Source organism: Onychostruthus taczanowskii, unplaced genomic scaffold (genome assembly GCF_017590055.1).
Source record: "Onychostruthus taczanowskii isolate IOZ18803 unplaced genomic scaffold, ASM1759005v1 scaffold90, whole genome shotgun sequence".
NCBI lineage: Eukaryota > Metazoa > Chordata > Aves > Passeriformes > Passeridae > Onychostruthus > Onychostruthus taczanowskii.
The window spans coordinates 2,365,758-2,390,464 of record NW_024506994.1 but is presented as its reverse complement, the minus strand read 5'-3'; the positions used below and the strand labels follow the sequence as shown (position 1 = coordinate 2,390,464).

Sequence of the window (24,707 nt, the reverse complement as noted above, 5' to 3'; positions counted from 1 at the left end):
GCTGCTGGCCTGTCCCAGTGTGGAGATCTGGTTGCTGTCTCCAGGGGCTGCAGTGCTGGCCAAAGCAGTTTTCTCAGGACAAATAAGTGCCTAAATCAGAAAAATTATGGGTTTTGCTCTCAGATGTCCTACCTTCTGGGCAGAGTAAGGCCTCAAGTAAGGCTCAGCATTGCTTGATTGTTTTTTCTCCATCAGGTTTATCTTGAGGCCTTTACCAAATCCATTTTTGGGGTCACGTAGGATTGCAGATTCTCTTCCTGCTGCAGACCACAACCCCAGAACCTGGAATTACAACCAAAAGCCATGTCCTGCTGCTTGCCCACTGTCTTGCCTCCTCAAGTGGTCTTTTCTCTCCAGTCTCCTCCTTGTCCCCTTCCAGCTGCAAATCACAGGACCCCAGAATTATTTGGGTTTGAAGAGACCTTAAGTCTTATCCAGTTGCAACCCCTACCACATGTAGGGACACCTTCCACTAGACCAGGTTACCAGGTTATAATCCACATCTGCCTGGATGCTTTCACCTAAACTTAGGCCAAATCTCAAATCTGTTCTACTGCCACCACAAAACCCGCAGTGCAGGCAGGGTTTGTTTGTGTTAGGAACTAAACCCATCAATACCATGGTCTCAGAAATAGCCAGTGCTTCCCACCAGGCTGGCTGGGCATGGATTTGTGCCCAGGACATGGCTGAACATGTTAATTGAGGTGTGATCAGCTGGATTCACCACCAAGCTCCTGAGTGCCAGCTGGAGCACATCTGGCTGTGCTCTCCAGCTGTTGCCCAGCTGTGGGCAGGACTCTGCTGCTGCCACAGGGCAGGAAAGGCAGCAGGGAGGGCAGAGGCATGTGATGAATTATTAAAAATAGCTTCCATGTTGCATTCACTGCTCAGGGCTGACCCAGCCAGATGTTCCCTTGGGGCATGGAAAACCCAGTTGGTGCTGAGGATGGAGTGAAGCCACATTCCAAGGGGATGAAAGCTCCCTGCCTCCATCTGGACCTCAGCCCCCTGTGCTGTGCCTGTGCTCTGCAAGCAGGAGCAGTTCCAGTGGCTTTTCCAGAGCCCTTGTCACTGTGTGGATCACAGAGAAGGCAGCAGTGCTGCCAGGCCATTGCAGGAATTTTTATCTAGCTTGGTTTTCTACTTTTGATAATATATAATTATGCTTGAAAACACCCCAAACCAGCGTTTGCTGTGTCTGTGTCTCATGTTGGGGGTGAAAATAAGTGTGGAGGGGTCTTTCTTCCCACTCTTGGCTCTTGCAGCCCCAGGATGAGTTGTCTGTCAGGATTTCCAGTGGGAGGGTGGAGAAGGGACCTGGGCAACAGGATCTGGGGGAACGGCATGAAAATGTGTCAGGGAACATTAAGGCTGGGTGTTAGAAAAAGATTCAGAAAACGTTTAATTCATGAAACTCTCTCACAGGCCAGTCATAAAGGAAACAGACAATTTTGAGAAAGTAAAGAATACTTTTGTGCACAGGAGTCAGGAATAAATGTGGACTTTGATTTCCCAGAGCACATCCACAGTGCAGAAGTGCACCGTGAGCTGATACCTCTGACCTCGGATGAAGTGGTTGTGGAAATCCTGGATACATCAAGGAATGACAAAAGAGAAGGGGGGAATCTGGGGACAGAGGATGCACGAGGACTGGGGTAGGGATGAGGGTGTTTGTGTGAGGGTTGTGTTCCCACTGCTTTGCTCCCTGGTGAAGAGAGTTGGTCACTGATGAGCCATGCTCCACCTTCTCTTTGGAGCAATGTGAAATCAGGTGGGATAATATGGATTGTCTGTCTTTAAAGGCTTCCAGCCTATGTGAGAGCCCTGTTGCACCCAGAGGCCAAGTCCTGCATGCTGGCACAGTCCCAGCACTGAGCCACAGGTCTCTGATTAAATAACCTGTATTTAATCAGAGAATCCCAGAATGGGTTGGGTTGGAAGGGACCTTAAAGATCATTTCATTCTAATCCCCTGCCATGGGCTTGGACACTTTCCACTATTCCAGGTTGCTCAAATCCCTGTCCAACCTGGCCTGGGACACTTCCAGTGATGGGACAACCACAGCTTCTCTGGGCAGCCTGTGCCAGGGCCTCCCCACCCTCACAGGGAAGGATCTCTTCCCTATATCCCATCTAAGCCTAGTCTGTAGTCAATTCTAAAGCCCTGTTTGAAGTAGGAGGACTCCAGCAGCAAATCACAGCTTCAGACACCCTTCCCCACCCTTCCCATCTCCTGTGGCCCAGTGACCTGGTGCACCTCCAGATTTTTCCCAATGCTGCCAGACCAGGAAAATCATACTGGGGAGGAGTTTCTCCCCAAAACTTCTTGTTCCCTTTGCCACCAGAGGGAGATGCTGCTCAAGGTCCAGATACACCTCCAGTGCCTGTGTTATGGAATCATTAAGGTTGGAAAAGCTCTGAGCTCATCCAGTCCAACCATTCCCCAGCGCTGCCAAGGCCACCACTAACCCACGTCCCCACGTGCCACATCCACACCTTTGGGGGACCTTTGAGTTCCTCCAGGGATAATGACTGATGAGGAGAGGGAGGTGCAGGACTGATGCTGCTGTGGCATTGCACTGGGAGCCAGTGGGAATGAAATGGGGAGCTCTGGGATATTGGAGGAGGAGTGCACAGCAGGTGCCTGGAGGAATGAGACCACGGCTGTGGGCATCTCTTTTTACTTCCCAGGCATCACTGGGCCATGGGGAATGTTTGAAAATCACTGTCAGGGTCTTGCCCTCTTCAGGAGAAGAGTCACCTGTAAATATCCCATGGTGCCTTCATGTCCAAAGGTGTGTGTGTGAGGGGAGATGCCCCAGATCACACTGGATGCACAATGGGACCCTGGGGGTTTGGTAGAAGTGGCTCCAGATGATGCTGAGTCCTGATTTTGGTGGTGTATCCTTAGAGCTGTGCCCAGGTGGGTGACCTGGTCACTCCACACTCTGCTCTGTCCTCAGATCAACCCTTGGGGTGCACAAATCCCACAAATCCCATGTCACTGCTCTGTGTGGAGCAACATGGAGGCCTGGGCCGGTCCAAACCCTGGATGGAAAACTGCAGCTGGCAGAGCAGCAATGGACCAACTGCTCCAGGCAACTTGATGATGCTATCTTCCAAATGTCCCAAATGCTTGAGGAGACCCGGGCAGATCCTCTGCTCCTTCTGCAGCATCTCCCATGAAGCTGTTTTGGGGTGAGGAATGATCGTGAGCTAGACTAGGATCTGCCCAGCTTTTGGGGGTGTTCATCACCAACGTTTGGGCTTCAGCCACCCACAGAAGAGCTGGAGCAAGGGGATATCTCCATCCCACTACACTTGGACAGATTGTCCAGTGCTTTTGCCTGCTCTGGAATAGAAAATTTCTGCTCATTTGCCTCCTGTGAACCTTTTCCATTTTGTTTCTTAAGGAAACCCTCTCCATCAATTTAGAGAGGTGGAGGGTCATGCCCCAGCCCAGGAGAGCTCAATGCCACAGGTGAGAGGAGCTCTCAAGGGCAACATGGGAGCAGGAACCAAGCATGAATTTTGACAATGCAGGGAGTGACCCAAAGGCTCCCCAGGAGAAGTGGCTGTGCCACTCTGGTGATCTGGAAAAAGGAGCAAACAGGCAGGAACAGAGGCTACGTCCCTAAGAAATTAAACAATACCCAGGCGAGTGCCTGGGCTTGGGAACGTGGCTGTCCTGACCGCTGGCACTGTCCCCTTGGCTTGTCACTCTGATCCCTCTTTCAAGGTGAAATAAAATAAAGCAGGATGGAGCTGTACCAAGAGGGTTTGAGTGTGGGGCAGCAGCCTTGCCCCAGCCCTGCTGGGATCTCACCGTCCAGCAGCCCAATTTCTGAGCATTGCCCATGGGTGCCTGGTTTTGTGAAAAACATTCCCTCCAGCTCCAAAATGATGTAACACCACCCCACTCCTCACTCCCCTCATCAAGAAAGATTTCCCCGGAAAAACCATCTTTTCACTTCCAACAACATTGAAACACAGTACTTGGACCCTACAGAAAATAGAATTATTTGCCCTGGGGCTGTTGTTATTTGTCTGGTTTTTTTTCCAAGCTGAAACTTTATTTTTTCCCCCTTTAATTAAATTTGGTTTGCTGCAAATCCCTTTCTGGTGCCTTCAGTGTTCCTGTAAAAGGCAGGGCCCAGGCTGCAGCTCTGTGCCCATGGCTCCAAGGCTAAACAATACCACAGAGGGGGGGAGCAGAGGGTAAGCCCAGCTAATCAGGACTTGCCTAATAGGACTGAGTGCTTAATGAGAACCCAGGGACTCTGCTTCCCTGGCTGGATTTGGCTGGAGGAAAATGCTTTGTGCTCTCAGCACCAGGTTTGAGACGGCTCACTTCTCTCAGATGTGCTGGAGCAGTGTTTTCTCCCTCCCGTGAATCCATCCTCACTGGACACAAGACAGATCTGTGAGGGATCCATGGGGATCCAGGGATGCTGGAGGAGCTGCACATGACCCTGGAAGCAAAAGGATCCATGTTTTGCTTGAAGGGAGATCTTTCAAACCAAAACACTGTTTATACCTTGATTTTCCTAAGCAAAGCCACCAAAAGGCCAGGTCTGCTCCTCTCATGTCCTTGGAGCTCCCTGAGGAGCTTTGCGGGGATTTTAGGGATTGACTTCAATAAATAACAGCAAATGTTCCACTGTTTTGCCCTGGAGACCTGCTCAGATTGTCTCTGTCCCCTACTACACCCCCAAATCGAGCTGGGGTGTGGTTTTGGGAAAGGGGAGGGAAAGGGGAGGGATAGAGGCCTTTCCCTGATTAATGAGGGAGATCTGGGGCTCAGCACAGGGATTTTGGGATCCAGGGCAAGGTGTCAGGGTGTGCACAGGGGCATGGGTGCTGGGTGCATGGGAACCCAGATGTGCGTGGTGGGTGGGTGCAGATGTGGGTGCAGAGGTGGGAGGTTGCCTGCACACAGTCAGTGGGTGCAGATGCAGGTGGGGATCCCCACACACACAATAGGTGGGTTTAAGCACGGGTGGCTGTCCAGATGTGCACAGCACCAGGGCACAGATGTGAGGTGAGTGCCAAAACCAGCGTGTGCCTCCACCCGCTGTGGAGTGCTAGGGTGTGCTTGGGGCAAGCAAGAGCCATGACCAGAGCTGGGTTCTCTGCCTGGTGCCGGGCTGGGTCCTGGGTCCCGGTTCGGTGCCAGGTCCAGGGCTGTGCTGAGCTGGAGCAGGGCTGAATCCAGGTCCGGGGCTTGATCCAGGTCTGTGTCCGTGCCAGGTCTCGGCTCTCGGTCTGGGTCCATATCCGAGCTTTCCATCGCGTGCTGGGTCCAGGTCCCGGGGCGGGGCCGGTGCCGGGTCCCTGTCCAGGGCTGCGCCGAGGTCCGGTGCAGTACTGGGGCCGGGTCCAGGGCCGTGTCCGTGCCCAGGTCCGGTCGGGCTCGGGGGCGGGTTCGGATGCTGGGTCTCGCTTTGGGTGCGGGTCCATGGCCGGGTCCCGGTGGGGACAGTGTCCGTGCCGGTCCCGATGCGGGTCGGGGCGGTGCCGGTTCCCGATGCCGGCCCCAGTCCCGGTGCGGGTCGGAGCAGTGCCAGTGCCGGTGCTGTTCCCGCTGTGGACCGGGCGGTGCCGGGTCCGGTGCCGGTGCGGGCCGAGGCGGTGCCGGTTCCGGGGCCGAGCGGAGCCGGGCGGGCGCGGGGAGGGCTCAGGCGGCGGCGCCTGCGCGGGGCCATCGCGGCGCTCCGCGAAGTTCCGCGGGGCCCGGGGAAGTTTGGGCTCGGCTCGGCCCCGGCCATGGCCTTCCGCCGGCGGGCCAAGAGCCACCCGCTCTTCAGCCAGGAGTTCCTCATCCACAACCACGCCGACATCGGCTTCTGCCTGGTGCTCAGCGTCCTCATCGCCCTCATGTTCGAGGTGAGACGCCCCCGCCGTCGCCCCCCGCCGGGACCGGCTGTCCGTGTGTCCCCACCCCGTGGACGAGGTGGCCCGCCTTGCTCTGCATGGGGTGTCCCCTCCTGCGGCTGTCCCAGCTCGGGAGGGTCCTCACCCGGCCCAGGTGCCCCCATCCCGTACGGGGAGGGGGCTGTGGGGTGCGGGACCCCTCGGTCTGGGGACAGAGTGCCTCCCCATTCATTCCCCATCGCTCACCCAGCAGCGGAGAGGTTCCCCACATTCCCACGGGGACCCAGCCTGCTGCTGGCTTTAGGGGTGGCACATCCTTCTGCCCCCGCTCCAGTCTGCCGGGGGTCCCTGGCTGAGGAGGGGGAGCACAGGGGGTGTCAAAACCCCTGCCCCAAACCCACCGCAGCTGCCGGGATGTCCCGAGCACTGAGGGGCGCATCAAGCGAGAAGCCAACCCTTGTCTGATATTCACATCTCTTGGAAATGGAAGATATTTTTTTTTCCTTTTTTTTTTTTCCGCCTTTTTTTCTTTAACAGTAGCCCTTTCCCAGGTGTTTTCTCCGCAGCGCGCTGACCCCGCGCCGTGGGACGAGCACCGGGGGCTGCTGGGCCTGGGGCAGAAGCCGGCGGCTCCCCGGCCTTTCCTCATCCCTGCCATCCCGCTGAGCTGCGGGCCACGGGAAGGCATCCACGGCATTCCTTCCCCTGCCGGGGTGGCCGCAGACCCCCGCAAGGCCGCTGTCCCACCACCGCCATGCCGGGAACGCCACTCTGTCTCTCCCGCTGCTCCGGCTCGTTCCCTGTCCGCCGGCTTTCCCCGTGTCCTGAGGCTTCGCTGGGCTCCGGGCATCCCGCGCCGAGCACCGGGCCGTGGTCAGCGGCACCGCCGGCCGGGACCTCCCCGCACTCCCCCGCTGAACCCTCCCCTTCGGCACTGCCACGTTTCAAAGCAAATCCGGATGGGAAAGGGGTGGCCGGGGGGCCTGGCGAGGGAGGAAAGGCTCCTTCTGTAGCAAATCGCAGGAGGAGGAAATCCATTTCCTTAATTCCTCCCCGCTGGCACCCCTTGCTTTTCTATCCCCCTCTTTTTTTACTGCGAACTCATTGAATGAACGAGTCTCTTACAGCACTCGAACCCTTTTCAACGTCCTTGTGCATGTATGTGTGTTTATTTAAGGGTTTCAAAACTGACTCAGGAGGGCCAGCTGTGTTCCAAAGCCACATGCAAATGCTGCAAAGTTGGGCTGCAAGTTTCATACTCGTACTTTAAAAAGAAAATGCCACTGAAGTTGCGTCTCTCTCTCTCAGGGTTTTTCCCTGCAGATGGGTTTGTTGCATATTGGGAGCCCCATCCTGGTGAAGTGGTACCTGGGCTTGCTGCTGTGGTGCTTTTGGTTGATATGGTGCTGTGACGGCAGTTCTGAAAAATGATGAGCCTACCCCCGTGGAGGTGGCAGCAGGGAGGGGTTTGTGGTGTATCTGGGTTTTTTTAATGTATTTTAATTAAATCTCCCTCGGATGCTGAAGGCAGCAGTTTGCTACTCTCCAGCAGACCTCAGGGAGACAATGCTTGTCATGCCAGAGTAGCTTCCAGTGCTCCCTGTGGCTGGCAGCATCATCCCTTGGCATGGGGTTTGGGACAGCTCTTGGTCCTTGTGGGTATTTCAGTTTACTTTTATTTTATTATTACATTTATTCCTTCTGCTTTCTCTTCCCCTGGAGGGGAAATCAGCCTCTGCCCTTGCCCAGTCTCCGAATCATCTGTCCCTGTTTGTGCCACCTCTGTGGTGAGTTTTGGTGGCAGCTCTGATCCCTTGCCATGGTGAGGAGAACCTGTCACTGTCCCTTCCCCTCCTTCTCCTCTCATCCCTGCTTCCCACCCTGCAGCCAGGCTTCCACCTTCCCCAATGCCAGTGGCCACAGCCAAGCTCAGGCCCAGCGGAAAAGGCCGAATCCTGCTCACAATAGGCTGTTTCCTGCAGGGAAGGTCTTTTTGGGAAGACACAAATAAGATTTTTAACCTTTTCCCAGGCATCCCTCAGGAGCTGGCAGCTTCCTTGCTCTAGTACCCTGCTCGGGATGATGCTGGGGGACTGCCACGGGTCTCCCACTGCTCAAGCACAGCATAAGCTACACCTTGAGCATCTTTTTGGCTGCACAACCTTTCCCCATCCACATAGATTCACCAAGCTGGTAATTCCTCTGTGGCAGGGAGCAGGTACCGGTCATGATGGGATTTGGAGGCTTGGGGCTGCTCATTGGTGTTCCAGGTGATTTAATTATTCCAGTGTTGTGTGTGTTTCTGAGGATCATGGTGTTGCTCAGGGAGGGAAGCCTCAGGCTTGGAGGGAGTTTCCCCATAAAGACCTGTCCTGAGCTGGGCACTACAAAGGGTTTTTATTTTATTAGCCAGCCCTAAGCCTTCAGGGTGTGAAAACACGCTTGGTTGTGCAGCTGCCTGATGCCAGAGAGGGATTTTGCCACGTGTGTGTGGCTGTTGGAGCCCAGAAAGAAAAATCTCCCTTTTTTATTTTTGGTGAAAAACTGTTTTTAGCGCGTGTGTATAGAAACGTGAAACAGGTGCTTCCCATCCTCATGCAGAAATTACTTTGCATATCTTTTTCCACACTGCTTTGCAGAAAAATGAAGCAAAGGCCAGGCTGGGTTTAAGCTGTGTCCCACCAGGGGTGGCTGCTGTGAGCGGTGTCTGGTCAGGTTTGGGGAAAACTTTGCTGGTTTTGGAGAAGTTTCTATATTAAATGAGGGCTGCTGTTGTAATCTCTAATGTAGGGAAACTGAGGCTCAGCCTTATGCCTGGGGTGATGAAATAAAGCTGTAAACCATTGTTTTAGCAGTGGTTCCATGCTGTTGCAGGGCTTTCCCCCTGTGCAGATCGTGGGATGTGAGTCACAGGCTCTCAAACTCAGAGTTGTGACACTCAGGAGAAGGCGGCTGACGAATGAGCTGCTATTTCCAGGCTTCCTGCTAAATATACTTTCCCCTTCCTGGTCCCCTCCGTAGTACTCTAAAAATTAAGGCCTTTCCATTGTTAATGAGGGAAAACAAAATGCATTCCTGCCTCCCCTGGTCTTTGCCAGATGTGGGAACCGAGGCATGTGAGGGATGTCGGGGTTGAGTGCTGGGGAAGAGTGGAAAAAAGGTTAAAAAGTGCAGTATTTAGGTTTACTTTTAAAAAGGGAATAAAGAGGAGGGAGGGTGAGGCAGTGGAAATAGTGTCATGCTGGGGGATGAGTTTGTCTGTGGGGGCAGAGGGGCTGCACCGCCCTTGGGAAGGGCTTTTTGTTAAAGACAGATGTTTACTTTGAAAGGCTTTGGTCCAAAGTTTGGGCTTTAGTTTACATATAGGGCCTGTGTCAATCCATACTGTGCATCAGCAAGTTTGTGTTTCAATAAACTCTGGCTAGCGAGGGTAAAAAGAAACCCAAAGTTGTGAGAAAAGCCCTTGGACAGCATTTTGTCTGTAATTAGTTTGAGTTGTTTTTCAAGCCATGGAAATATTTTCCCGGCTCAGACTGCAGAAAACTCCCCCAGCCTCCCCTGCCAGAGGTTTGGAGCTGCTCCTTTCCTCCAGAGTGGCTTTAACTCAAGCAGGACCATGGGGATGGTGGTATGCCTGGGGATTCCTGGCTGTGGTGAAGATAAATCCCACTGGGATGAGGCTTTGGAGAAGGGAAATGTGTTTCATAGAATCCTGGAATTAGTCGAGTTGGAAGGGACCTTAAAACTCATTCCAACCCTCTGCCATGGGCAGGACAACTTCCACTAGACCAGATTGCTCAGAGCCTGTCCAACCTGGCCTTGAACACTTCCAGGGATGGGGAGTCCACAACCAATCTGCGCAAGCTGTTCCAGGATTTTGTAGAATGTGCTGGGGAAGGATGCTCAAAAATCATCCCTTATTCCTGAAAATATTAGAGTTTGGGAGTTGCAGTGGGTAATTTCTGGAAGAGGTGCTAAACTGCCTGGTTGTGTGTGCTCAGACACCTTTTTAAAAGCCACTTGCACGTCTGAACAAGTGGAGTTGGGATTTTGATGTGGAGCATTTCATGGCAGGGGTAACACCAACATCTTGTAAATTGCTGGGTGGGGCTCTGAGCACCCTGGTCTATGAAAGGTGTCCCGTCCTATGGCAGGGGGTTAGAACATGATCTTTAAGGTCCCTAACAACCCCAACCATTCTGGGATCTAAAAAAAGGATGGAAAGAGCTTTGCTGTTCCATATTAGGCAGCAATCTCCAGGCTAGGGGGTTGTGAATTTTTCCAATCACCACATTATCAGCGAGCAAATGCCTGGTAAATGTGGCAGTAAATGTGTGGTAGTGCTAGGATTGCTTGTCTTTACCTATTGCTCTGCCACCCAGGGTAGCAAGGTGGATGTGCTGAGTGGATTTCTAGGATTGCTTGTCTTTACCTATTGCTCTGCCACCCAGGGTAGGAAGGTGGATGTGCTGATTTGATTTTTGGCCATGAGGAACAGCCTCATCCCTGTCCTGACTGATCCAAGCATCTCAGGAAAGGATGGTCATGGTGGACACACTGAGTTAGTTTTCTCTCTTCACCATCCATCTGCAGTTTGGTCCTTGAGTAAGTGGCTTTTACCAGCAGAAAGCCACTCACTGCTGAGGATGTTGTTCCTTCTTCATGGCTATAGAGAGCTCCCAGGACAGCTGCTTCCCAAATTTACCTGGTTCAGGCACACAGAACCATAAAATCATTAATGTAGGGAAAGCCCTCTAAGGTTATTGAGTCCAACCATTCCCCCAGCACTGCCAAGGCCACCACTAACCCATGTCCCCAAGTGCCACATCCCTCATGTAAGGCAGGATGAGGCTGGGATGAGGAACATCTCCCTCTGCACAGAGGTGCCCTTAATGCAGGTCAGGGAGTGGATGAGAAATAAATATATAGCATTTGCTACCTGGTTGCTGCTCTGTGTGTCCCGTGGAGAGAAATCCCTCTCCCACCCTCTAAAAAGTTGTGCCAGAAAGGATTAGGTTGAATATGAGGAAAATTTCTTTGCTAAAAGGCAGTCAGGGATTGGAACAGGCTGGAAGTCATGGAGTCACCATCCATGGAATTGTTAAAAAATTGTGCAGATGTGGCACCTGTGGCCATGGCTTTGTGGTGGGCTTGGCAGTGCTGGGGGAACAGTTGGATTCCATGATCTTAGAGGACTTTTTCAACCTAAATTATTCTATGATTCCATGAATTGTGCCCCTGCCAGTAGCAGTTTAGTGGCAGCTCTGGCTCTGCTCGCTGCCCTGCAGGGCAGAAGCATGCCTAGCACTTCCTCTCCCATATCAGCATCTTGTTTCAAAGCAAACAGACAGCAAGTCTTGTGCCTCTGAATAATCCTCACATTGCTCTTCCCACTCCAAACTTCTGCTTTCCCTGGCTGCCTGTGAAATGCTCAAGGCAGGCTCTGAGGAGTTTTGCCATCCCTGGTGCTCATCCCTGTTTCCCAAGCCAAGGAAACCTGGATTTTGCCTTGCAGCTACCTGCGTCTAGGAGGTCACATTTGTCTTTGGTTGTTAAAATATTTCACTGAGACTTGAAGCAACCTGCTACCCCTCTGTAAGGAAAGGTGGGGGGTGCTGGGGTGGCTCCAAAGCTGCTGGTGGTTCTCCAGCCCACAGGAAGCAAAGGCAGGTGTGGAGATGGCACAAAGCATTGCTTAATGGAGGAACCTTCCTCCCAGGTGCTCTGGGAAAGAAGATCAGGAGAATCCTTGGAAACTGTGCTGAGGCTGAGCTCTGTCCAGGCATTGCTTCCCATCCTGGAGATACTCTGGGGCCATTTTCCTGGACTCACAGCTCTGGCCTGTGTCCTCTCCAGCAGGTTAGGAGGCTTCACCTGGAGATGATGTCTTATTCCCAGCTGTTTATAGCAATGGATATCAGCCAGGTACTCGGGGAGCTGTAAATCCATCAGTGCCTGCTGCCATTAGCATGTCCATGACACAGCCGCCCATCCCTGCAGCACCACAGCCACCACTGGCTCCATGCCTTTGTTTCATGCCCTGTGCCAGCCTGTGGCAAGGTTTGGATGTAAACTCCAGGTCCTGGATGTGCTGCACAACTCTGGGATGAAGCAACTTGGCTTTCCCAGCCAGCAAGGTCTGTGGGAGCCAGAAGTGTCTCCCTTAGCCAGCTTGAGGCCAGGCGATGCACTTTTTCCATTCCCACCCCAAACTCTGCCTATGGTCTCCATCTCCTGCATCTACTCCTCCACAAACAGAGCACAACATGTGGGATTTTTTTTTTCAGTGGAAAAAACAATAAAATCCCCTAACATCACAAAAACATGCCGTGGAGTTTGCTGTCTCCGAGCTGGGGCTGCCTGCACCAGTTGCTCAATGCTGGTGGTGGCAGGATGGGAACACTTGGCAAAGTCCCCTTAGCTTCCCCCACAAGCTGTGGAGCAATTTCCAGCTGGGATTTTAATATCCTGCAGCTCTGAAGCAGTGGCAGCCATGTCTGTGTGAAATGCAGCTCATCTCCGTCGGTGTTTGACGGGTACAGGTTTTTTTGGAAATGGTTGTGTTTGAGGGTGGGTGCTTGTGAATGTTGGAGGGTTGGCTGGGAGCCACTGGAAAGGGAAAATCTGTGACCTGCTGCCAGTGTGGGGTTGGTTGGGATGAAGGCATGTTTGGTGTTGGACGTCTGTGCACTGGATTTTGCTGTGGCTGCAGCTTGAGGGTGTTTTGGTCTCAGAGGTGCAGTTTTGGGGTGTCCTGTGGGGTGGATGCTCTGCCCCATCCCCACAAAGCCTCCTGCTTTGCTGCTGGGGAGGACCATTCCTTTGAATTAAAAGCAATTTAGTCAATGGCCATCTCTCTGCTGATCAGTGACAGGATCGGAGGGAATGGCTGGGGCTGTGTGGTTTAGGTTGAATATTAGGAAAAGGTTCTTTCCCCAGAGGGTGGCTGGGTACTGAACAGGCTCCCCAGAGAATGGTCACAGCCCCAAGCCTGACAGAGTTCAGGAATAGTTTTGACAATGATCAGGCACAGGACAGGATTCTTGGGATGTCCTGTGCAGGGACAGGAGTGGGATTTCAGTGATCTTTTTGGTCCCTTCCAACTCAGGATATTCCATGATTCGATTTTATCATTCAGTAAATGAAAAGTGAGCAGCACAGCCCTGGGTTTTGGATGTCCTGATACCTCATCCCAGGCTTTTTTTCCCCTTTTTGTCCATGCATCTGGGATCTTGTGGGTGACCAGTGCGAGGTTCAGTGTTTCTGCAAGTGAAGCTGGTGCTGGCACATCTCCCTGGGTGATTTGCCTTTCCCATCGTGATGGGAAAAAAACTGGTCCAGAGGAATGGATTTAACAACTGATTTGCTTCTTCTCCCCTCTGTGTCTTTGACAGGTCACAGCCAAGACTGCCTTCCTGTTCATCTTACCTCAATATAATGTTAGTGTGCCTACAGCAGGTGAGAGATGCCTCTGCTCCACAAATCCCAAGGGAACGTTGAGTCTGGTTTGCCCCAGATCCTCACTTCCAGCTGCCTTGGGCTCACCCTCTACTGATCAGCTGCTCAGGGTCTTGTCTGGCAGTAAATGCAGTCTGGCAGAGAGGTTAAAATTAAGGTATTTTGGGAAGAGGCAAAGTTTGAGTTGCTCAGAGCACTCTGGTCATGTCTGCCAGCCCTCATACTGCCAGGGTTGGGAAGAAGTGTTTTCCGGGGAGTTTGGAGGCTTCCTCCCTCTTTCTGCCATGGCCAGGCCACTCCGTGCTCCCTGCAGGATGAGGGTGCTGCTCCAAGCCTGGTCAGGCAGGATCCAGCTGGTGATTGCCTGTCTGGGGCAGCTTCTTGTCCCCCTGAGGAGCAGGAGGGATTTACCTCTTTGCCAAGCCGCAGGGGCTGTGCATGTCATCCCTGTCCTGCTGATTTTTGGGGATGGCACCTGGAGGGGAGGGTGTGGAGGGCCACATGGTGCACAACATCCCTGCTCCAGGCAGGTTCTGATTCACAGGGAGTAAATTCCAGGAGGCTCTGAGCTGGTGCAGCTCAGAACCAAAGAGACCAGAGGAGGTGTCGCAGCTCCCAGCCAGGAGGCTCAGCCCCTGTTATTCCTATTTTGGCTGCTGGTTGCTGCCTTTCTGGCTCAGAGCCCCTCTGGATCTGGCAGGGATCTGGGCACTGGCCTGGAGACAGCAGGAGGTGCTTTGGGTAAAGGCCTGGGCTTGGGATGAGCCAAATGCCCGGGGCACAAAGCCTGGCCTGGTGGCAGAAAACTGAAATTAATTGGGAGTGTTTGAGTAATCATCCAAAGAAAGAGCAGGGCTGGGATTAGGGGAGCTACAGTGAGGCAGACATGCGGAAGATAAAAGCTCTGCCCTTAAAGGTTTTGGTTATGGCTGAAGGAATCATCCAGATGAAATTGTGGTCCCTTCTCCCCTGTGGCACAGTCCAGACAACTTCTGCTACTGGGTTTTTAAGGGTTTTGTTCTTTCCTGATATGAGAAGTCCCAGGGGGCACAGAAACATCTCCCTAGGACCAGGTATTGGGGTATCAGTATAGGGCATGAGCTAGTGGGGAGAGAGATCTTAGTGCAGCAACTTCTTGGGAGGAATCTAAATTTTTCCAAGGCTTTCCCACATCTCCCACAGCTCCTGCTAGAGTTTCTGAGGTGCCCTGGTGAGAGGAGGGAGAGCACATGTACATGATATTATTTTCTTTGGCCTTGCAATTCTGTCTTTTACCTTGCTCTGGGATACAGGCACCATTTTAACCTCTGGGTCTGCACAGCACCAGGGGCTCCTAAGGACAGGGTGTTTTCTTATCCTTGTGCCAGTTGTGTTCATAAATCCTGTTCAAATCTTAGAAATCTGGAAATAAGCTTTCTTTAGGGTAGGCAGGGCTGGTGACAGAGCAGTCTCTTCCCTGGTATCAGGAGAGGACAGATTGGATCAGGGTGAGGGAGAGATGAAGCTTTCTTTAGGGTAGTCAGGGCTGGTGACAGAGCAGTCTCTTCCCAGCACTGGTATCAGGAGAGGACAGACTGGATCAGAGTGAGGGAGAACAGCAGCCAGGAGTGGGCTGAGCTTCATGTGATGATACTTCTTTCAGCCTTCCCAACTCTGCTTCTTCCCATAAGCTTCAGGGCTGAAAATAGTCACCTAAATGCAGATGTCTGGAGTATTTTGGGTGCTGCTCGGTCTCCTGTTGCTCCAGAAGAGCACAGCCTTCTGTGGGTCCTATTTCTAATTCACCAGCCCTGTGCTGCTTCCTCAGATCTCTGAATAGCAGAAGGCATTTAGGCAGCTGAATCCCACTCCAGCAGTTTTCAGGGAGGAGTGGGAGATCATAAGGAAGTGTTAAATAATAACTGAGGGGGTGGAAGTCCTATCCCAAGCCCTGATGTTCCTAGTGGGGCATCCCTGATCCCGTCACTTGCTTCAGCCTCCCATGTCATCATCCCTCCAGGTGATAAATTCCTATCTCCACAGCTGAGCTGTCCCCAGTGGCAAGGGGAAGCTTTTAGTGTCCTCTTCCTTGAGGTGTGTATCTGTAAGAGGGGAAACCACCCAGCTCTGCCCTGAAGAGAGCCCTTTTTCCCTGCCACTGGCATAGTCATGACCTCTCTCTGGTGTCCCCACCCAAGCTACTCGCCACTAAGCCCTCACCTGGAAATCTTTGGGCCACGGAGGTCTGACCCACACTTTGGTGTCTTTGCAGATGGGGAGCTGGTCCAGTATCACTATGGGCTGAAGGATCTGGTCACCATCCTCTTCTACATCTTCATCGCCATCATCCTGCACGCGGTGGTGCAGGAATACGCCCTGGACGTGAGCGCCATTCCCTGTCTTGTGTCCTCAAAATACCTCGAATCCCATGGGGGGCTCTGCACTTAAATGCTGTTCTGGGGGTGGTCTGGGGGCTGAGGTGGTGATGAGTGAGCCTTCATCTCTGGAGGCTGCTTGGGATGACGAGGAGGGGAGAGTTGACAGTGGCTGATGTTTTTTTGTTGTTTGTCTCTCCCTCTGCTCCTTCCCAGAAAATCAACAGGCGTCTGCATCTGTCCAAGGTCAAACACAGCAAGTTCAATGAGTCAGGGCAGCTGGTTGCCTTCCACCTCACCTCTGTCATCTGGTGCTTGTATGTCGTGGTGACGGTAAGGCACGGTGCTGGCTGGCATTTGGGTTTCCAGGGGGAGCTGTGGGTTCTGGAGCACAAAATCCCACTGGCAGCAGTGTCCCCAGCCAGCTTCTGGACCAAAACAGGCACATTTCAGTCAGTTTGGTTTTCAGCTGTGGTGGATCTTTGCAGCCACTGCCTGAGGGCATTTTTAGGAGGTCCTTCTCCTGTATTGTACAAAGCACAGGTAAATGGGCTGTGAAATATTTTTGGAGCTGGGCCCCAGAAATCCTGCCTGGCCCCATCATCTCCATCCTCTGCTCCAGGACCTGATGCCTTTCTCAGCTTATTTTCCTCCTTGTGTACATTCAGTGCCTTGAAGTTTCTGGTTGCCTTTTGTGGGGTCATGGGGCTAATGGGCAGAATTTTGGGATGCCTCTTTATTGTTCCTTCCTTGGCAAGCTGATGGTGAGGGAATCTTTGAAAACAGGGAAATCTTGCTGTTCCTTGGGGATGTGTCAACCCAAAGAAATCAGAGGGAAAACTGTCATTTTGGGAAGGAAGGGGGAGGGAAGAATTTTTTGATGGGAGAAATCTGACTGTTTTGGCAGTGTGAAGTGATGACACTTTGTTATCTGCAGCCACTGGGGTCCAGCTGTGGTCTGCAGTGTCTCTGGGGATGGATCCTTGGGGAGACATTGGGTCTCAGAGGGTCTTGCCAGCCCTTCTTGGAGAACTACTTTTCCCTTCAAGGCCAGCATTCCTAGAGATCTGCTAGCACTGCCTCTGCCCCATAGAGCTCTGAGGAAGAAAGCTTTGGCAAAACAGTTGATGCTGCTGGTTCTGGGCTCCCCTTGCCCAGTGCCAAACCCATCCCTCAGCAGCTGAGGGGCTGGTGCCTCCTGTACAACCCAAATTGCTGTGATGTGCCCCCCAAACACCCAACACAAGCACAGCAGGTCACTCTTGTGCTTCCCTAGCCTTCCCCAGCTGAACAAATGGGTCTTGGGACGCACAGGGAATCGATGATGGTGACTGGGCAGGACAAATTTCCCATGCCAGCATCTTCTTGCAAAGCCCAGGGCAGCATCTGTGTGGCAGGAGTGAGAAGGGAGTCCCATCCTGTAAGGCAAGAGGTGGAAAATGAAACTATCCAATTCATATCCAGTTATTCCTGTTGGTGTTTTCTGTTCCTCTGTCTCTTCATAAGCACTTCTTATTGCTTAAGTGCTGCTGGGGATGGAAATGCCAGTGGGCAAGAAGCCTCTGGACCATGCACACGGCTGCCTGAGCCATGCTACAGGAATCTCACCCTTACACCTCCAGAGCATTCCAAACCCCAAAATATCCTCTCCTGAACTTGGGACCCTCTGTGCAACTGAGCAAGCAGCCTTCAGCCCCCAAACAAGGGGCCTGGTGAAATTTTAGAGGTGTGCTAGAGACCCACTGATGCAGAGCTCAGCCTCAACCTTGTCCCTCACAGGGAACGTGGTTTTTCCTGCTGAACTGGGTGTCATCCCCAGTTCCTTGTTTCACTGTACTATCAGCCCACCCTCTCATAACCTGTTTTGTTTTGCTGAAGCCTTGCTTCTCTTCTCTTTTTCAGGAAGGATACATTTCAAACCCCCGGAGTCTGTGGGAAAACTACCCGCATGTTTATCTGCCGTAAGCACTTGGGAGGGCATTTTGTTCTGGGGCCGGCCACTTCCTTTCTCTCCATGGTTTTGCCTGCTGGGAGTGGGGTGCTGACAGCACAGCACCCTCTGCATGCACCCTGCAGTGAGACCATGGGGAGTGGGGATATCTCATTTGTGCGCCCAAGGAGGGGTGTTCCAGAGGTTTCATGAGGAAGGCCTTGTGGGCTTGGGTATTCATCCTGCTTGTTTCCTGCATCACCTTAAGAAGGTCTCTTTGCTGTTCATTTTTCACAGCAGAAATGTAGTGGGGGATGAACCTTCCTTCTTGGTTTTTTTACAAAAGTGAGGTTTGCTGAGAGCACAGAGACCACAGCACAATCATCTGGATAAACTCTGTGTGCGGCTCTCTCGGCTCAACAAATAATTTCAGTCCTGAAATGATTTCTCCTAAATTCCATGGCTCCAGAACAGTGGAGGGATTGCTCAATGCTGCCCTGGCACTCGGGCTCTTGGGGTCCTGCCTTGGCCTGGTCTGGCTCACGTGGCTCCTCCCTGCATTTCAGGTACCAGGTGAAGTTTTTCTACCTGTGCCAGCTGGCGTACTGGCTGCACGCCCTGCCTGAGCTCTACTTCCAAAAAGTCCGCAAGGTGAGAGCCAGGTGGAGGTTTTGGGAGAGGGAAGGTGGGTGGAGAAGGCTGAGAGGTTGATTTGGCTTTTCTGCCCCTGCCAGGAAGAGATCCCCCGGCAGCTGCGCTGCATCGCGCTCTACCTGCTGCACATCGCCGGCGCCTACCTGCTCAAGTGAGTCACCTGCCTCAGCATCCCTCCCACATCAGGGATGGGGCTGCTTCTGCCCTGGGGGTCACCTGGGAATCCTCACTGGGGTGAGGGGCTTAGAAGGAATAAATGGAATTGTTTCAGTGGAGAGTGACTTTTTACCTAGGCAGGTATACAGGACAAGGGGAATGGTTTTAAACTAAAAGAGGAGAGATTTGGATATTGGGAAGAAATTATTGCCTATAAGGATGGTGAGGCACTTGGCACAGGTTATCCAGAAGGTTTCCCATCTCTGGAAGTGTTCAAGGCCAGGTTGAATGGGCATTGGAGCAACCCGGGACAGTGGAAGATGTCCAGGTCAGGGGGTTGTAGCGAGATGATCTTTAAGATCCCTTCCCCCCTAAACCATTCTCTGCTAAAAAGCAGAGCAGCCTTGCCAGCCATAAGGTTTTATGTTGGATGTATCCCAGCTCTGCCAGTGTTTTGGACTGTGTTGATGGTTTGTAGACAGGGATTTCCCCTGTTGTAGTCCTGCCCCCACTGCTGCACAGAGGTCTGGCTTTGGGCTGGTGCTGCAGCTCATGGACAGCTGGGCTGAGGCTGCAGCTGGGTTTGAAGGATGAAAATTGAAGGTTGAAAGATGAAGGCTGACCAGCCCAGTGATGCTTTTTTTATCTCTTCCCTGCCAGTTTAACCCGCTTGGGGCTGATCCTCTTGCTGTTGCAGTACTTGGCCGAGTTCTTTTTCCACATGGCGCGGCTGGTTTACTTCACGGATGAGAACAATGAGAAGCTGTAAGCAGGGGAGCTGCCTGTGGGTCCCCTCCTCCTCCGGAGCCCAGGAGAGCCTGGATCTTGCTCTCCTCTCCTGGGTGAGCACTGGGGGCTGCTCCTGCCCACATGTCTGCTTGCCCTCCTGCAGGTTTAACATCTGGGCTGTGGTGTTCGTGGTCACCAGGCTCTTCACCCTCACCTTGTACATCCTGGTCATCGGCTTCGGGCTGCCGCGTGTAGAGAGCCAGGCCCTGGACCCTGACAGAGGGAACTTCTTCAGCTTCCTCTTCAACAATATTCTCTTCAGGTAGGAATGTCTCCTGTGTCTTCCTTGACTGTGTTATTCCAGCATGGGTTTTTCTGAGTTTGGAAATCATGGAGTCCCAGAATGGTGTGGATTGGAAGGGACCTTAAAGATCATCTCGTTTCAACCCCATCACTGGACCAGATTGCTCCAAGCTCCATCCAGATGGGATCTAGACAGTGATGATCTGATCCTGATTCCATTTAGGGAAGGTCTTAGTGAGCTGAAGGGCGTGTGAAGGAAGCAAGGAGGGGTTTAAAGGCTACACAGAGCCAAAATGGAGGGGAAAAGTCAGGAAATTAAGTGTTAATCAAGTGAAGTTACAAAGTACAAGCCTATCTTGGAGAAATGCTTGCACCTGTAAGTGTATCTCTTGTACCTGTAAGTGCATTTACATGGATGTGGTCAAGGAAAAGGCATTTTCCCTTCTGCTTGTTTTGCTGCCTGTTGATGTGGGAAGCAGAGGGTGGAATGGGCTCCTCTATGCCTTGCAGTTTGTCAAGTCTGGGAGCCTTTCTCACCCTTGCAGCAGCTGTGGGTTCAGTTCAGAATTTGCTAGGCATGGTCATTCTCAAGCTTTTTGAAGCCAAGGACTGCTGGCACACCTGAGGATTTGAGGGCCTTTCTTACCTCCCTTCCACCTGTTAGATCATCCAGGGACATCATGTCTTGACTGTGCCACTGTGGTTTGGGCAGTGCTGGTTGAGATGATCCTGTTCATCCATTTCTGCCTAAAGATGAAAGAATCAATGAATCAAAACCTGAGAGCTTCATGACGTGGAGGGAAAGGAAGGTGGCTGCTCTGGGCTCAGGGGTGGCAGAAAGGAGAGATGGTGGCTGGAGGGATGGCATCTGCCACATGGGGGGACCTCAGCCACCAGCCCTGGTGTGGGGGGAAGGCCGGGCTGGGGGTGGCCTCGCTGCTGTGTTCTCAGCCTGCCTCTTCTCCGCCCCTGGCAGAATGAGTGTGCTGCTGTTGGTGTGCCTCTTCCAGGCCTCGGTGATGTGGCGCTTCATCCACTTCCAGCTGCGGCGCTGGAGGGAGTACTGGAACGAGCAGAGCAGTCGGAAGCGAGCCGCCGCCGCCGCTGGCACCAAGCAGCAAACCAAGCTGCTCAAGAGGGACTCGGGTGAGTGCTGGAAGAGTGGCACTGTGGAGGTGTCAGCCCTGGGGTTCAGCATCCCTCTGCTGCCTGTGCAGGGTGTCCCCAGCAGTGTCCTGATGTCATGGGGGTTTCCTCATGTCTGTGGGCCAACCCGGAGAGAATAAAGGGTTTGGTTTGTGCAAGGGACAAAGTTTATTTTTCCATAGAATCAAAGAATGGTTTAAGTTGGAAAAGACCTCTGAGATCATGGAGTCCAACCTTTGACCAATCAGCATGGTGTCAACCAGACTAGAGTGCCGAGTGCCACGTCAGGTCATTCCTTGGACACCTCCAGGAGTGGTGACTCCAAACCTCTCTGAGCAGCCCATTCCAGTGTTTAATCACCCTTTCTGTGAGGAAATTCCTTCTAATGTCCAACCTGAACCTTCTTTGTGGCAACCTGAAGCTATTTCATCTTGTCCTGTCCCTTGTTCCCTGGGAGTAAAGTCCCCCCTGGCTGCACCCTCCTGTCAGGGGGTTCTGGCAAGTGAGAAGGTCCCTCCTGAGCCTCCTTTTCTCCAGGTTAAACACCCCCAGCTCTCTCAGATTACGCTGTAGACCCTTCACCAGCTCTGTGTCCCTTTGTTGCCATCCCCAGGTTACCATGAAAACGGAGTGGTGAAAGCAGAGAACGGAACCTCACCTCGCACCAAGAAGCTCAAGTCTCCGTAGAAGCCAAGAGTTGTCTGCTGGGGAGGAGGGCGAGATACCAGGACTGAGCAGCCCCTCCTCCTGCTCCTCTCGAGCGGCGTCTTGAAAGGCTCGGAATCATCTTCCCAAGGTGTCTCTCGCTCTCCTCCCTTCCTTTCTTGCTCTCGTGAACCGTTTGCAATAAAACCAAAAAGTCCCCATTCCCCTTCTCCCATCCCCCTCATAGGAACCTTCTCCAGCCCTCCTGGTTTTGCCTTCCTCTGATCGTAAACCAGCGTGCAATTTTTTTTTTTCCTTTTCTATTTTAGTGTTCGGTTATTTTGGTTAAATGGTTACAAATGTATCACAGATGGTTCCAAACAATCCTTTTTTCTCCTACAGCATGTTCCTCCCCTCTCTTCATGGTGCTTCCCTGAGCCCCTGGGACAGGGCCACGACAGCTTGAAGGCACCAAATGTGTGTTATGGGATCAGATTCCTGGGGGAATGTGCTGGGGCTGTGAGATCTGAGGCTCAGGGGTGCTCTCAGGTGAGATGGGGCACAACTGGCCAGCACTCGGCAGGATGGTGATGCTGCAAAGAGAGACCAGGGTCTGATGGAGGAAGCTCAACCCTGTCTTGTCTCCTGGTGGACCTCTGGGGTTTTCTGAGCCCTGCTTTTGAAAAACATCAAGAGCAGGGCAGCAGAGAAAGGAAAGAACTTCCCTCTTCATATAGAAGGTCCACCTCCTAGCCTCTGCTTGCCCCAGCTGGGTTTCTCTTGGCTGCCCCGTGGTTGTTCTGGGCCTCCTAGCCCCAAGAGCTGGCCCCAGGGCTCTGCAGCTCTCAGTGTTTTGTTAAGGGGCAGGAGCATCCTCAGTTCCACATGAATCCTGCCCTGCTCTGAGTGTTGGCCTGGCTCTTGTCAGCCCAGCCCTTTGCCAGCTTGTCTGTGCCTCGTGGACCTGGTGTTCTTGTTGCTCATGACCACATCCAGGTGACAAACTGCACCTGGGTTGCTGCAGAGTTTTTGCATCAGTGGGACTGTGCCCCTCGTGCTGTCACCTCAGCCTTCCTCATCCCTACCATACCAGTCCAGCCATGCCATTGGCAGCCACCAGCTTCACTCTTTGTTTCCGAAGGATACAGTGCTTGTATCCACCCAAGGTGCTATCAAATCCAGGGTTTCTTCCAAAAATCCTAGCCCCTTCATCCCTTTCTGAGCTGTGAATGAGATGACAGGGAAGGAAGGCGAAGGAGGCCGGGGCTGCAAGGAGCAGCTTGCATTTTAGGAAAAGCCTGGCTTGTGACACATAGCTGTTAGCAGATGGAGTTGTCTCAAATCTACCTCAGAGGCCATCTGTTGCTGCAGACCACTTTCCCCTCTTGCTCCTGCCACCTCCACGTGCTGGCAAGAGGTTTTGTGGAAAGCCAGATCCCACCAGCTTCATCCCTCTCTGAGTCTGCTGGGGAGCAGCATCTGCTTGGGATTTCTTGGATCAGTGCCATCTCACTGGGCTTCTTTTTGGGGTGCCACGCCAGGCTAGGTTTGGCAGGTGAGCAGTGGTGGCACCTCTGTCCCCACACTGTCCTCTGGGGCAGTTCCTGAGCTGGGCTTTGCTGTTGGTGCCCCTCTTGTGCAGTGAAGTCAGCCGTAGCTTTAGTTCTGCTTCGCCATGGCAGGAACAGGGGACTCGTGGTGTGTCCCTTGGCTGGGTGAGGAGAGGGACACAGAGCTGGGCTGCTGTCCATGTGCAGTCCAGGACTGATCCTTGGTGTGCCCCTGGCTCAGCCCTTGGGGGCAGCTGAACTCTGGCTCTCTCTGAGTGCAATTCCAGCTTGAGGCTGGTGCTGTTGTTCTTTGCACCAGTTGCATTTTGAGGAATGGGTGACAGTTGATTTTCTGCCCTTCTTTGAGCTGAGTTGGGTTTTTCCCCCGTTTGTCTGGGTGTCTTTTGTCCTTTCCTCCCTCTCTCCTTGTTGAGGAGGCACTGGAGGGAGAAAACATGCAGGGACATGAGGACAGTTGGTCAAATTCCACTTGTTCCTCAATCCCCAAACAACATTTGAGTGTCAAATGAGAGATACTGGCAAGAGAGGGCTTTCCCTGTTTTCAGAGGCTCTGGGGAAGGAGGCTGGAGCAGGGTCCCTGGTGGTACCTTGCCATTGCTCCTCGTAGCCTGTGCTGGGGGATAAGACACTTTTTGGCTCAGAGGCAGCGACAGGACCCGCGGTGCAGCGTGATCAGGGGGAAAAGAGCTTTATGTTGGGGAGGTCATGGAAAAGGCTTAGTGTGAGAGGTTTTTCCTTTCTCCTGCCTCTTCCCATCCCCTTCCATCCACTGCCAGTGCCCTCCAGGAGTGACTGCTGGCTGGCACCTCCCCAGAGCCTCGGCCAGGCCTTTCTGCAGCACCAGTGCCTCGCAGCAGCCGAGCTGCTGACTCTGTTAGCAGGTGACACATAGAGCCCCCCAAAAACACAGCTGCTGAATGATTCCTCCTCCTGCCTGCTTGGCTTCTGGCAGCTTTTCCACTTGCACAATCCTATCTCTATACAGTAGCTGGTGATGCTTTGTATCGCAAGTGCCTTATGTTGTAGCCTCTCTGTGCACTATAGCAGTAGCTGAACACCCTCCTTTGTTACTACATATGTACAACATGTGCTACATTTATGTGTTTTCTGTTTTCTTTTTGATAGAACTATCAGGAAAAGGGACATTTGTTTTTGAAGCATTTCTCTGATTTTGGTTTTTTAGACCTATAGATGATGGGGGGGGGGTTTTTGAAGCATTTCTCTGATTTTGGTTTTTTAGACCTATAGATGATTGTGTTTGTTGTTTTTTTGGTTTTTTTTAGCCCTCCCCTGTATTTAGTCCTCAGAAATCCCCATCCTTCTGTTAGACCCAAACCTGGCAGGTTAGTTTTTTTTGAGCTGAGCCTTTGTTGTGAGGCGATATCCACTGTCATCCTGGAGGTTTGCAATCCCATCTCCATCAGAGGGGCTGCCTTGGGCTGCTCCTATCTCTGTGTTGTAGTGCAAGCACAATCCCTGGGCTGCAAGCCTGCAGTAACTGCTGCTGTTTTTCCTGTGTCCGTGTCATTTCTCAGCAGATCCAGCCTTCCTTTCAGCCCAAAGAGCTTTTTCTTGGAGCATTTTCATTGCAAGCCCTTAGTGGTCGGTCTGTCCTTGGCCTCTCTGCCTATGAAATGCCACGAGCTCACTTCCCTTTACTGGATGCTCTTCTCATGCCCCAACTGTGTCATCTGCAGAAAACATAATGGAATTGTTGGGTGAGGTTGGAAAATGCCTCCAAACTCATCAAAGTTCAACCTTTAATCCAACACCAAGATCCAACCCTGAACAGGAGCTCTTGTCCACCACAGTGCAGGTGGTGATGGAGATTATCCAAAACTTCCATTGGAACATGATTCATTGCACTCTTGCCAAGGGCTTGAGGCTG

At 52.6% G+C, this 24,707-nt stretch overlaps 1 protein-coding gene across 1 annotated transcript; it reads left to right on the top strand.

Moving 5' to 3' along the window:
- Positions 1-5,687: 5,687 nt before the first annotated feature.
- On the top strand, positions 5,688-23,989 carry TRAM2 (translocation associated membrane protein 2). Its single transcript, XM_041426215.1, has 11 exons — positions 5,688-5,885; positions 13,268-13,331; positions 15,583-15,692; positions 15,902-16,018; positions 17,588-17,646; positions 18,182-18,266; positions 18,350-18,420; positions 19,086-19,190; positions 19,318-19,476; positions 20,434-20,603; positions 21,217-23,989. The coding sequence occupies exons 1-11, from the start codon at positions 5,766-5,768 to the stop codon at positions 21,288-21,290; spliced, it is 1,134 nt and encodes a 377-aa protein (XP_041282149.1). The 5' UTR covers positions 5,688-5,765; the 3' UTR covers positions 21,291-23,989.
- The last annotated feature ends 718 nt before the right edge of the window (positions 23,990-24,707 follow it).

Excerpts from the sequence above, each read along its gene's own strand:
- TRAM2 (XM_041426215.1), top strand. The coding sequence starts at position 5,766 with ATGGCCTTCCGCCGGCGGGCCAAGAGCCACCCGCTCTTCAGCCAGGAG. Across the intron at positions 15,693-15,901 it reads TGCAGGAATACGCCCTGGAC|AAAATCAACAGGCGTCTGCA; the intron begins GTGAGCGCCATT and ends GCTCCTTCCCAG. Across the intron at positions 19,191-19,317 it reads GATGAGAACAATGAGAAGCT|GTTTAACATCTGGGCTGTGG; the intron begins GTAAGCAGGGGA and ends GCCCTCCTGCAG.